Below are 13,842 nucleotides of genomic sequence, written 5' to 3'. Positions count from 1 at the left end.
AAAATTTCAGGTTAAGAAGGCAATTCAGTTTTAAGTTTTGTCCCACCTATGCCAAGTTCATACAGAACATCTCCCTTGAAAATGGACACCTCCAAAGTGAAATCTTAGCTTTGTATCTTACACAAGTATATACAAAGTTCTTTGTTTTCACATTCAGGGTTTCAGATGAACTCTAGAAAGCTGCTGTAGACAATTTACAGAGCAAAATGATTCAGACTCAGTAAGGGAAAAGGGGAGGAGGCAGTCCTGGCGGCATCTCCCTGTGCATACTTACCCCATTTGTTTTATTTTTTACCTCATGCCATAATTGAAACAGGTTAAGCTGAAAGTTGGTACAAATGGCAGAAATTAAGGAAATGTCATTAGCCAGGGTTACCTAGCAAAACCCTGTCAAAATAAATCAAAATAAAGAAACAAAGTCACTTTATGATGGCTTTTAAGCAGTTGAACATTTAACCTTCCCGGAAATTCTGGTTAGCAGATCACATTCCTAGGGACTTTGATTCCATTTGAAGGTGGGAGAAATTTAGACCTATCTAACATTTCAAGCTAATTTTTTTTGAGACAGGGTCTCCCTGTAGCACCAGCTGACCTGGAACTCCCTATGTAAACCAGGCTGGCCTTGATCTCTCAGAGATCTGCCTGTTTCTGGGATTAAAGGCATGCACCACTAAGCTCGGAACTCTCCCCCTCTCTCTCTCTCTCAACATGGGGTCTCACTATATTGCCCAGTCTGGCCTCAAATGTCTAAGCTCAAGTGATCCTTCTGCCTTGGTCTCCTAAGGAGCAGGGGATTACAGGTGCAGTCCACTATTCCTGGCTACTGTAGACTTCAAGTGCAGTCTACTATTCCTGGTGTGGAAGTTCAATTTAAAGTCTGTGATAACTAATCTAGTAACTCCTAAAATGGGCATTTTCCATGTTACTCTTTTGGCATTTCAACAACTTTCTGCAGATGAACATGAAAAACAATGAACTACAAGAGCTCTAGTAAGGAAATTCCACCAGGTAGGAAAACTGTTTCCTTACTGTCTTCTACATTGACTTTTGTGTGTGTTGTGGGGAGTGGGGGGTGGGGTTGAGATAGAGTCTCACACTGTAGCTCAGGCTGCCCTGGAATTCATGATGTAACCCAGGCTAGACTTGAATTTGCCAGCACCCCTCCTGCTTTAGCCTCCTGTGTCCTGGAATCACAGACTTGAGCCACCACAGTCCTGTGCCTTTTTTTTTTTTTTTTTTTTTTTAAGATGTGTTACCCGGATCTTCCACATTCAAACAGTATATGAAACTCAAAGATGTGACGGGAGAGAAAACATCTGCATGTCCAAATTATCAATTTGTACAGAGTCTTGCAATAGCAGTGTTGTGTCATTCTGGATCAGGCTGCCAGTGGGCTGGGAGGTCCCCTTGCTCAACACTCTAACTCCTCCATGACTTCCATGACAATTGTCCTTGGGCCAGTCAGAATGAGGTTGCTCACGGTGCGGTAGTCTACATTTAGCACGTTGAGTCCATTGACAGAGACGACAAACTGACAGACCTGAAGGAATGACAGAGAGAAAAAACATCAGTTTGGGCTGGGGATTTGCTCATCTGATAAAGTGCCTGCCCATCATACAGGAAGTCCTAGGTTTAATCCCAAGTACCACATGAGTCAGACATGGTAGTACATGCTTAGAATACCAACACTTAGGAAGTGAAGGCAAAAGATCAGAAGTGTTCATTCTAGGCTACGTAGCAAGTTCAAGGCCAGACTGGAATGCATAAGACCTTGCTGCAAAACAAACAAAAACCTGTTATACCTGTCTATTTTTCTCAGAACTTTGTAGTGTGTGGCCCTAAGGGGTAATATCATTCTTGAAATAGCCAACCTCAACCAGCTGGCAACTATGATCCAATAATTTCTAAAAAGTCACTCCTTTTCAACAGGGCAGGGTAATGTTTAAAAAATCCTAACTCACGGGGCTGGAGTGATGACTCAGTGGTTAAGAGCACTGACTGCTCTTGCAGAGGACCCAGGTTCGATTCCCAGCATCCAGATGGTGGCTACAAACCATACTTAACTCCAGTTCCAGGGGAATCCAAAGCCCTCTTCTGACCTCCGCAACATTGCACAACACAGGTGCACTCAAATACATGCAGGCAATACACTTATACACAAAATAAAAATAATGAAATATTTAAAAAATAATCCTAACTCAAAACCTCATTAGCTTATGCTAGGTATTTAAAGTTCTAGGTTTTAGTTCTGTCACTTTATTTTTTTTTAAATTTTATGTGTATAAGTGTATATCCTGCATGTATATAAGTGTTGTGTAATGTCTGCGGGGGTCAAAAGAGGGTGTCAGATCCCGTGGAACTGGAGTTACGGTTGGCTGTTAGTCACCATGTGGGTACTGGGAATCGAACCAGGTCCTCTGCAAGAGCTGAGCCATCTCTCCAACCCTATTTTAGTCATTTGTAAGGCGCCTACCTCATATGATTGATGTAAGAATTAAGTGAGACAAAGTACACACGGCTTCTGTTATGCAGCACCAAACCTATGGGGATACAACACTTCTTGTAGCCACCCTGCTTACAGCTGTAATTAATTATTCATACAGACTCCACAGGTAGCATCCTGCCTCCTTGACACCTGGCACTCTGACACGATTATTAGTAGTGTCTCCTTACATTTACTTAAGTGTCCGACTGTGATGATAAACTCCACACATTTTCCTGCTTCCCGTCCTTAGGAAAATGGATGAGGAAGGTTAATGCATCATTCAGTTATGAGAGCCACTATCTCATAGTGAGTGCAGTAATCTGGGGTTCATTTATCTTAACAACAAATGGAAACTCATGAATACTTAAAAAATACTGTGTGGAGTGAACAGAAAGACTAGAGGTACAAGCTGGAAAGCACAGTGAGGACCGAGTCTGAAGACTTTCTAGCTCCTCATAAATGATCTTGACTCTTACTGGGCAAATAAGAAGATAAGATGGAGGGGGAACTGAGGAGATGGCTCAGTCTGTACAGTGCTGGCTGTGAACATGAGAACCTGGGTTTGATCTTCAGCACCTTTATAAAATCTGGGCGTGGCCAAGGCCTGTTTTAGTTACCCTAGAACAGATCCTTTGAAAAGAGAGGCTGTGGGGGCATTTGTGGCCTGTCAGTCTAGACAAAAATGGTCAACTCCAGATTCAATGAGAGACCCTGTCTCAAAAAATAAGGTGGAGAGTGATTGAGAATGACATTTGACATCAACCTCTGGCCCTACACACACACACACACACACACACCCCTCTGCCCCCCCACCACACACACACGAGAAAGAGAAAAAAAAGGAGAATGGAGGACTGAGACTGAGGAGATGGATCAGCCATGCAAGCATTAGGACCAGAGTTTGGATCCTTTAGAACCCTCAGAAATGCCAGGTAGATGTGATGGTGCATCTATAATCCCAGTGCTTGGAAGGAGGAAATGGGGAATCCCTGAGGCAAGCTGGTTAGCCATATCAACAAGCTCTGGGTTCAACTGAGAGACCCTGCATCAATGAATAAGAACGATCGAGGCAGGCTCCTGATGTCAATCTCCGGCCTCTACCTGCACACTCATACACACACATGCATCCCTGCAATGTGTCAGCACACATGCAAACATGAATGCCACACACACACACATACACATCCCCCATGTATAAAAGGAAGAAGGAAAAGACAGCCAGTGGGAAGAGGGGAAAGATGCGAGGAAGAGACAAAGGAAGGAAGGGAGGCAGATCTCATGGTTGGGATGGATTAATCTGGAAATATCTTCTTGTTCTTTGCTCTCGGCATCACAAGACTTTAAGTGCATTGCACGGATAATGAATGTGCATGCCTGCTCTGAACTATTAATTAATTTAGTGTTTAAAAGATTCAACTAAAGAATGTGGGAAATACTGAAACCTTCTGAAAACCCACCACTTCCTTTTTATTGTATTCTGGCAAGGTAGTATCAATTTGAACTTAAATACTGTATTAAGTCCAAAAATATCTATACCTATTGCCTAGATACACCAAAATTATAAAATATTAGAAGTATAGCTGGTGCTGTGTCTGAGAAAAAGTTATGATGGGATTCGGAATCCAAAGATTTGGATTTAAGTCCTAGACCCTTCAGATTGATGACCTTAAGTCCCTTCTCCTTTCATGTTTCATGCGATAAATATGCCTCATTAGGGGATGGGGATGTAGCCCAGTTGGTAGAATGCTTGTCTAGCATGTATAAAGCATGGGTTTGATCCCCAGCACCTTATAAACCCACCTTATAAACCCAGTGTGCGGTATGCACATCTGTAACCCCAGCACTTGGGAGGTGGAGGCTGGAGGATCAGAAGTTCAAGGTTATCCTTTGCTACATAGTGAGCTTGAGGTCAGCCTGGGGTACACGGGACTGTAATTCAAAAAATAAAAACAAACATTCCTCATTTGTAAAATAGACAGGTAAAAATGTCTATCAATACAAGTTCAAATTACATGATATATTTAAATCATCTTTGCAGATACTATGACCTACACAAATGCTGGACCTTACTAATTTCTTTCCCTTTAAAAAGCCATTTCCTTCATGGTCACATGCAAAACAGAGTTGAAAGTGGAAGGCACAAAGAGAATAGTTGTTTCCTCAGTAAACGCTTGCCGCTGCCATGAACCTCTAAATTTCCAATCTTCAATCACTGCTACAGGGGACTGACTATTACCTACTCTTGGAGAAGACAGAATCATCATTTCTCCTTTTCTCTTCCCAAAGTCTGTTATCACAGATCCAGGGCACATCTTGTATGTAACCAGCAGTTTTCAACTACTGTTGAGGTCATAGTGATTACTGAGGTCACGCTGCCTGGTCAAGACCCATCCACAACAGGAACATGAGCATTTGAAGGACATTTTACCACTAATTTAATGGAAGCATACTTCTGCTTTTTTTTTTCCCACCAAAAAATGAGAGGAATGTTACTCCCTCCCACCCAGAGTGTTGTACTTTAGATCTGGGTTTTTCTTTCTTCCAAAGGGAATGCCTTTGTGTTACCACACGGGAAGGCAGGAGTTGCCAGCTAACCCTTCACAGGCTCCCCAAGACTAGTTTTATCTCTGAATCACTCAGGGCTCACCTTTGTCATTTGGACTTTTTAAAAAATATTTTATTATTTTATGTATATGAGTGTAGTGCCTGCATATATGTAAGTGCATCATGTTGTGTGATGCCTGTGGAGGTCAGAAGAGAGCATCGGATTCCCCCAGAGCTGGAGTTAAGGACAGTTGCTAGCTGCCATGTTGGTGCTGGGAATTAAAGCTGGGTCCCCTGGAAGGGTAGCCAGTGCTCTTAACCACTGAGCCATCTCTCCAGCACCTGTCATTTGGTCTTAACCAGAGTTGTTCCTTGTCTGTCCCACATAGTTTGTCTAAACTGGCCAACATTTGAAAACTAGAAGTTTCACACAGAAATTCAGATTTGGGCCTCTCTTAGGGCAATGTGGAGATCTGATCATACCAGGTCTAGACAGCCATGTGGCAGACCCTATGAAACAGGGCAGGTGCCTTCTCATTTCCCACAGCCCTTTCTATGTTTTGCTTTTTCTTACACTTATCTGATGGCCACTTGAGTTTGTAGTGCTGGCCCAAGAAAAGCAGAGGTGAAGAGCTGAAAGGAGGGTGGCTTGAAAACTGAAAGACATTCATCCATCAACTGATGGCAAATTTAGTATATCCTTACAATGGAATATTATTCAGCAACAAAAGGAAACAAACCATCTGATACAACATGGATGAGCCTTGAAAATATGCTACAAGAAGCCTCTCTCTCTCTCTCTCTAGCAGAGAGAACCCATTCTGTAGAACCCATCTGTATAAAGTATTCAGACTATGCAGGACCATAGAGGGAGTAGATTACTGGGTACCTAGGGCTGGAGAACAGTGATGGAGGGGGTACAGGAGTGATTGCTAATAGGTAAGGGTTTTCTTTTGGGATGATGAAAATGTTCTAAAATAAATTGTGTTGTTAGTTGCATAACTGTGTCTATATTAAGAACTTTCTAGGGGCTGGAGAGATGACTCAGTGGTTAAGAGCACTGGCTGCTCTCGCAGAAGACCCAGGTTCGGTTCCCAGCACCCACACACATGGCAGCTAACAACTATCTGTGAGTACAGTTCCAGAGAATCTGACACCCTCTTCTGACCTCTGTGGGCACTGCATGACATGGGTGTACCTACCTACATCCAGGCAATACACTCATACACATTAAATAATATATATTTTTTAAAAAAAGAACTTTCAGCCGGGCGTGGTGGTGCACACCTTTAATTCCAGCACTTGGGAGGCAGAGGCAGGCAGATCTCTGTGAGTTCAAGGCCAGTCTGGTCTACATAGTGAGTTCCAGGACAGCTGGGGCTACAGGGAGACTCTGTCTCAAAGACCAAAAAAACAAAAGAACTTTCTAATTGTACACTCTACATGGGTGAGTTGTAAGGTATGTGAATTCTATCAGAACAAATTTTAGGACAAACAAATAAAATGAAATAAACAAGTAAAACTGAAGGAAAAAGTATCTGAGGGTAACTGTGGGTACATCTCTGGAGGAGAGAGACTGCAGGCTCAGTATAACATGGGGTCTTGTGCACCTATAGACTCTGGGAATTTGGGGGGCTACAAGAGCCTTGGATTTGAGAGGTATGCGCTTTGAAGGATGGACACTCAGTGACTTTTCCCTAGATGTTCAGGGGTGAGAAAGGGACAGCCACTAGGGCCAGCTGGGCAAGGGCCAGTAGCAGTGGTAGCTATCACTGGCCCAGCCCTGGGATGGAGATGGGGTAGATATGAATGTGAAGGGGAAAGAAAGGTATAAATAGGCCAAGGGGCCCCAAAATATATGATCTGAACTTTCAGAAATCTAATTGAGTGGTGATTTGATCTGAATTTAATTTTAGAAAAAAGTCTAAAAAGGTTATTTCTTGGTTTTGCACATATATATCTACATTTCCCAAAGTTTGTGACTGATGTACTCCTTCATAAAACAATCTGAGTTAAGGGAACTCTAGGCTAAGGATGACCTCACTACTTTGCAGGCTTAGAGTAGCAGAGGAAAAGAGCAGGTTTAAAATCAGTGCACTGTGAATCTGTCATATCCCAGAATCCTTTTTGCCTATCGGTACCTCAGGTATGAAGATCAGGTAAAACCAGGTATGGGAGCAGACACCTCTAATCCCAGTACTTGAAAGCAAGCAGATCTCTGTGATTTAAAGACCAATCTGGTCTATATAGCAAGTTCCAGGCCAGCAAGGGCTACAAAATGAGACCGTGTCTCAAAAAATAAAATGAGGATCATATGAAGATCTGTAACGGGTGTAATGGGGGGAAATGTTAAACATTGTTAACCAACCTGGTTATAAAGAATTTAAGTATAATGAAGACTTAACTACCAGTGTCCTTGCTTTCATGAAGCTTAGTTTAGTTTGGGAAGCACAGTATCATAGATGGGGTCTATTGTTGTTTGTTTGTTTTGTTTGAGACAGGGTCTTTCTGTAGCCCCAGCTGGCCTGGAACTTGCTATATAGACCAAGGCTGGCCTTGATCTCACATAGATTCTCCCGAGTGCTGAGATTAAAGGTATATGCTTACCACACAGCTCCAGGGTTTGTTTTTTTAAAGTGGGCAGCCAGGCCTGGTGGTACAAGTCTGTTATCTTAGCTCCTAATTTGGGAGGCTGAGGCAGGAAGATTATGAATTTGATGCCAGCTTTGGCATATTGAGTGTATGGCCAGCCTGAGTTACGTAGCAAGACTCTGTCTGAAAACAAGTAAACAAACACCCAACAACAATAGTGGTAAATTTTAAAATACATTCTCCAAGTGACTGAAGGCTTGTCCTTTTCCTTTTTGCCTTATTTTTTCAGACAGGGTCTTAGCTTGGGCTGGCCTTGAACTCATGTAGCTGAGGATGACCATGAACTTCTGACCCTCCTGCCTCCACCTCCCAAGTGCTGGGATTAAAAGCACGTGCTACCACACCCAGTAAAACCTCTTTTTTCCCCTTTTAACCTAGGTTCTTCACACGTGTACCCAGAAGTCCCCCTAATAATCATGTGGGTGCATTTATTGGGCTTTGACCATCCAGTTCTCATTCTGCCAAATCAGATAGATATTCTTTTCAAGGATCCCCTTTCCTCTGTTCTGTGGATAGAATCCAAGCAACATGGCCTGGCCTTCCTCATTCATGGAATCACCCAATCCCAGCTTGGACAGTCAGATCAATCTCCTAGACCCGTATTCTGGAGAGAAAAAATATGAGAAATTTTCCATACTTGGGTACTAAGTCCCAAGGTCTGTCCAGGTCCTGCCCTTGGTCAGTCATGAATCTCATGACTCAGTTGTCTTCCGTATTTAATACCATTCAATTCAACTTTACTGTTTTCTTTTGATAGTTGTTTTTCTCACGGGCAGCCCATGATCCCAAATAAAATCCTTATGAGCAAACAATGTCAGAGAGGTCAACATTCAAAGTTATATAACATCTGGGATTTGAATTTCATATGACTGAACAGCTTAACCAAACTAAATACAAACTTATAAAGAATATGTATATGCAAGTTCTAAGAAAATAGGGGACATAGGAGTGGAGTGTGTGTGTGTGTGTGTGTGTGTGTGTGTGTGTGTACATGTGGTCCATTCATGTAGAGACCAGAAGTTGACATCTGGTGTCTTCCTCAATTGCTCTCCAACTTATGTTTTGAGACAAGGTCTCTCAAGGAACCCAGAGTTCACCTATTTGCCTGACTGGCTGGTCAGTGAGCTCCAGGCAGCCCCTGCTTCTGCCTCCCAAGTACTGGGATTATGGGTGTACATCAGCTTTTTTACATGGTTTTGGGGATGGAACCTAGGTCTTCATGTTTATGAGGCAAGCACTTACTGAATCACTTCAGCAGCCCCCAGTAGTGATTTTTTTTCTCTATCCTTTAACTATAAGACATCCCATAAACTCATTATGTAGCTGAACTCCTTCCTCCTGTAATCTGAGTTATTTGGGAGGTTGAGGAAGGAAGATTGAGAGTTCAAGGCCAGACTGGGCAATACAGTGAGACTCTGCCTCAAGACAAAAAAAAAAAAAAAAAAAAAATCAGTGGGTGTGGTACTGATAACGGCAATCCCAGCACCTAGGAGGTAGAGACAGGAGGCGAAGGAGTTCAGCTACATAATGAGTTTATGGCCAGCCTGGGCTATATGAGAGCCTGTCTCAAAAGAAAAAAAAACTGAAAAGTGCAGTGTTGGTGTTTATAAAATCAACTTCGTAAGAGTTTTATTCAAGTTAGTCTGGGTTATAAAATGAACATGGTAACACACAACTGTAATCCTACATTTGGAAGGCTAGGCAGGAAGACAGTGAATTTGAGGCCAGCATAGGCTATGTAGGGACCGTGTCACACACAAAAAAAGTTAATCACATACTGTTTGCATATAAAGAATAATTACTATAGTCTTCCCCTAATATTTTCACTCAAGGCCAGCCAGGTCTGGAGAGTTTGAGGCTAGTCTGGGCTATATAGTACATTCCTACCTATAAAATAAAACCCAAGCAACAATAACAAAAAAGTTGGGTGGGTTTTTTTTTTTTGGTGCTTTTTCTTCTACTATTTATTATTTTATATAAAATATTTTTATGTATTTTTTATGTGTATGAGTGTATTGCCTGCATGTGTGTGAGTGTACCCATGTCGTGCAATGCCACGGAGGTGGAGGTCAGAAGAGGATGTCGGATTCCCCAGGAACTGGAGTCAAGGATGGTTCATAGCCGCCATGTGGGTGCTAGGAATCGAACCCAGGTCCTCTGCAAGAGCAGTCAGTGCTCATAACCACTGAGCCATCTCTCCAGCCCCTTCTTCTACTATTTAATTGATTGCTTGCTTGATTAATTGATTAACTCAGACAGGGTCCTACTATGTAGTTCTGGCTGACCTGGAACTCACTATGTAGACCAAGCTGGACTCTAACTCATAGAGACCTGCCTGCTTCTGCCTCTCCAATATGCTTTTAAAAATCAGATTAGAGTCTGGGGAGATGGCTCAGTGGGTAATAGCACTTGCTACAGAAGCACAGACACTTGAGTTCAGACCTCTAGCATCCATGTAAAAGCTAGGAAGGGCTACTCATGACTGTAAGTCCAACATTGGGGGCAAGGAGGGGGCAGAGACAGGAGTGTTGGCTGGGACTTGCTGACCGGTCAATTTAGAAAAAAATATCCTGTGAGCTCCATGTTCACTGAGACCTGCTACAAGGAGATAAAGTGGAAAATGACACAGCAGGACCAAACATTCTCTTCTGATCTCCATACATGTGTGCACGCCCCTGCTACCTGCATATATAGATTCTAGTACCCCCCTTTCTCAGTTCTTAGAAAAGGAACCAGTCCTCAGCAATAACGTAAACTGAGATGTTATTTCAAACCTTTTCTCAGAATAGAGAAAAAAAAAATGCTCTCAAAACATTAGTCATGCTTATAGTCAAGGTGGTATTTTTAGAGTTCGGCTGCAGGAAAGATGTCATCTCTTCCTAAGTGTTCTCAACAACTGTTGTGGTTCAAGCAGTGCCAGTGTCCTATTCCTAAAGCCATTTGGGCTGATCTAGCAGCCCAGGTACAATTGTATGGTACATCCGATGATGATGGGCTTCCAATTAGCAGCTTTGGTACACCATGTTTTGCAAATCAACACACATTATGAATAACAGCAGGAGCACAGCCTGTGGAACATGACTTCTCTATGCTAAAAAGCACAGGGACTCAAACACAGGACATGTGATTTCCTCTGGATGGCCACCTTAGGAATATATTTTCTGCCTCCTGGATTAGAGGTTTAGATGCTACTCACCAGGGTGATGTGAATTCAGGTGAGGTTTTTGTGCTTTTCTTCTACCTGTAATTATCTTCATCACACACAGATACACAGATAAACATACATACAGACACAGACATACACAGGTACATACTCATATACACATATACACAGACACACACACACACACACACACACACACACACACAGAGAAGAACTAAGGAAATGAGAACTTCAATCTGATCTTTGAAATCAAGGTGTGTGTGTGTGTGTGTGTGTGTGTGTGTGTGTGTACACATGTGTATATAGAGGCCAGAGTTCAATGTCAGGTGTCTTCCTCAATTATCTCCACCTTTTTATTATTTTTTTTTATTCTATGTGTATAAGTGTATTGCCTGCATGTGTGTAAGTACACCCATGCCATACAATGCCCTTGGAGGTCAGAAGGAGTTAGATTCCCCTGGAACTGGAGTTACAGACAGTTGCTAGCTGCCATGTGGGTGCTGGGAATTGAATCTGGGTTCTCTGCAAGAGCAGCCAGTGCTCTTAACCCCTAAGCCATCTCCCAGCCCCTCCACCTTAATTTTTGAGTCAGGCTCTCTCCGAATCTAGAACTCACTGATTTTGCTAGATTGTCCAGTCAGCAAGTCCCACGGAGCCTCCTTTTCCTACCTCCCCAGGGCTGAAATTAGAGAAGTACCACCATGCCTGGATTTTATGTGGGTTCTGGGATCCTGTGCAGGCCCTGGTGCTTATGCACCAAGCACTTTACCAACTGAGCCATCTCTCCAGCGTGTCCCCTACTCCTCAATTTTTGAGATAGGGTCTCAGGTAGCACAGGCTGGCCTTGAACTTCTGATTCTTCTGCTTGTACTTCATAAGTGCTAGGATTACAGGTATGTATCACCACATTTGTTTTATGTGGTGCTGGGAACTGAACCCAGAGCTTCACGTGCTAGGTAAGCACTTTACCAACTGAATATATTGCCAACCTGTATTTTCTCAGCTCTTAGAAAAGGGATCAATCTCACCACCTACAAGGACATGCTCTAACTTCCAAATGAAGGGACAGGAGCACAGTCTCATTGATGAAAAGGAGGGACAAAACCTTCCTATGGCATAGGAAGCAGAGGTTAGTACTTACCTCTGAGCAAAAAGGCCGTGGAGGGAAGTCCTAAGCACCAACACTGGCCATAAGAATTAGCAGGAGGAGGGAGGCAGGACTGAGCACATTTCAGGGTGTAACCAAGTTGGGATGAACACCCAGGCACAACTCCAGCCTTCCTCCTGGTGGAAAGCCAAATTAGCTAAATCATCCTGCCTCTAATTCCTCTCCCAGCGCCAGTCCCGGCAGATGTGCCACAACTCCCCAGACAGATGGAGGCCCACGGGATTGTGCAACTGCACTTTTGTTTTCACATGGCTGGAGTCTTACAGTTACTCAACTGTCTCATCCAAGGTGGGGGTGAGACTGGGGAAAAACATAGCACCTACAATTACATGTATCTTCTCACTGCCTTAGAAGTCTGCATTCACCAAACCTGCACCCCTGAAATTGCTGCATTCAAATAAATGCCATTCTGACTGTTTCTGCCTTTCTTTTTTCCTGATCTTAAAGCAGAAAGAAGGATGGACAAAAGAGGCTGCTTTAGACTACCCTCAAAGATTACAGAAAATAGTGAAAGACAGAAAGTTCTAGAAACAGAATCAGGAGAGGAAAGATAAGAAAGAGATGTGGAAAATAGAGTTGAGCATTGATAGTAAAGCAGGGAAGCCAAATTAAATGATGCAGAAAGCAGGAACATGGTGCTGAGTGTTAAGACAGTGTTAGAATTCTTAAGCAGAATGCTCAGTTATGTTCTAGAGATCATCCTGACCAAGTGCCCATTAAAAGTGAAGCCCAGACTGGGCAGATGGCTCAGCTGGTAAAGTGCTTGCCTTGCAAGCCTGGGAACCTAAGTTCAACCCCCAGAAGGCAGGGTGACACCCGTACTCCCAGCCCTGAGTAAGTGGAGACAGAGGATCCCTGGGGCGTGCTGGCCAAGCCAGTGTAGCCTAATTGGTGAGCCCCAGTCAGTGGGAGATCCTGTCTCAAAGGAGGCAGAAAATGTTCCTGAGATGACACCTGAGGTTGTCCCCTGGCTTCCAAATGCACATGCATGCACACACACACAAACAGAAAAAAAGGACAAATATTTTAAAGAGATCTATATATTAAATTTTTTTAATTTAAAACTTATTTATTTGCATTTTTATGTGAGCATTTTGCCAGCATGTATATAATGTAAGTGTACTACATGTGTATAAAGCCTGTAAAGACCAGAAGAGGGTATCAGATCCCCAGGACCTGTAGTTACAGAACACTGTTAGCTGCCATGTGGATGCTGAGAACTGAACCTGGTTCCTCTGTAAGAACACCCAGTGCTCTTAACCATTGTGTCATCTCTCCAGCCCCAGGATAAATGAATCTTTTAAAAAGTGGCTGAAGCTGGGTATGGTGGCATACGCCTTTAATCCCAGCACTTGGGAGGCAGAGGCAGGCAATCTTTATGAGTTCAAGGCCAGCCTGGTCTATATAGCAAGCTCCAGGCCAGCTGGGGCTAGGGAGACCCTGTCAAAAAGACACACACAAAAAAAGTGGCTGGGCATGATGGTACACATCCATAATTCCAGCATTTGGGAGGCTGAGGCAGAAGGATTGCTATGATCTTGAGGCCAGCCTGAGCTACACAGAAGGACCCTGTCTGGAAAGCCAAACCAAACAACAACAATAAAATCCTCAAAACCAAATATAAAGTAGTAGAACCCCTTTCTACAAATCCCTGTCAGGAATCCAGTCAATCTTCTCGTAAATATTTCTTTTTTAAAAAATTAGTTATTTAATAACCACACAATCAGAAGGAGCATTTCATTACATTACAATAGCATTGACATATTCAATAACAATTTCCAGAGCTAAGATACTTCTCTTTCAAATTGTTAGGTAAATTGTTAGGTTTAC

The 13,842-nt window shown here is 42.9% G+C and overlaps 1 protein-coding gene across 1 annotated transcript in view; it reads right to left on the bottom strand.

The window, feature by feature from the left end:
• Positions 1-1,231: 1,231 nt before the first annotated feature.
• The window catches only part of Deptor (DEP domain containing MTOR interacting protein), a 177,747-nt gene continuing 165,136 nt past the window's right edge, over positions 1,232-13,842 (bottom strand). The window contains exon 9 of the mRNA XM_008837981.3: positions 1,232-1,540. Coding sequence (XP_008836203.1) covers positions 1,412-1,540 — 129 coding nt within the window. The 3' untranslated portion in view covers positions 1,232-1,411. The remainder of the gene's footprint in view (positions 1,541-13,842) is intronic.

Source organism: Nannospalax galili, unplaced genomic scaffold (assembly GCF_000622305.1).
Source record: "Nannospalax galili isolate Female #2095 unplaced genomic scaffold, S.galili_v1.0 scaffold17, whole genome shotgun sequence".
Classification (NCBI taxonomy): Eukaryota; Metazoa; Chordata; class Mammalia; order Rodentia; family Spalacidae; genus Nannospalax; species Nannospalax galili.
The sequence above is the reverse complement of the archived record's forward strand: the minus strand, read 5'-3'. Positions and strand labels throughout refer to the sequence as shown.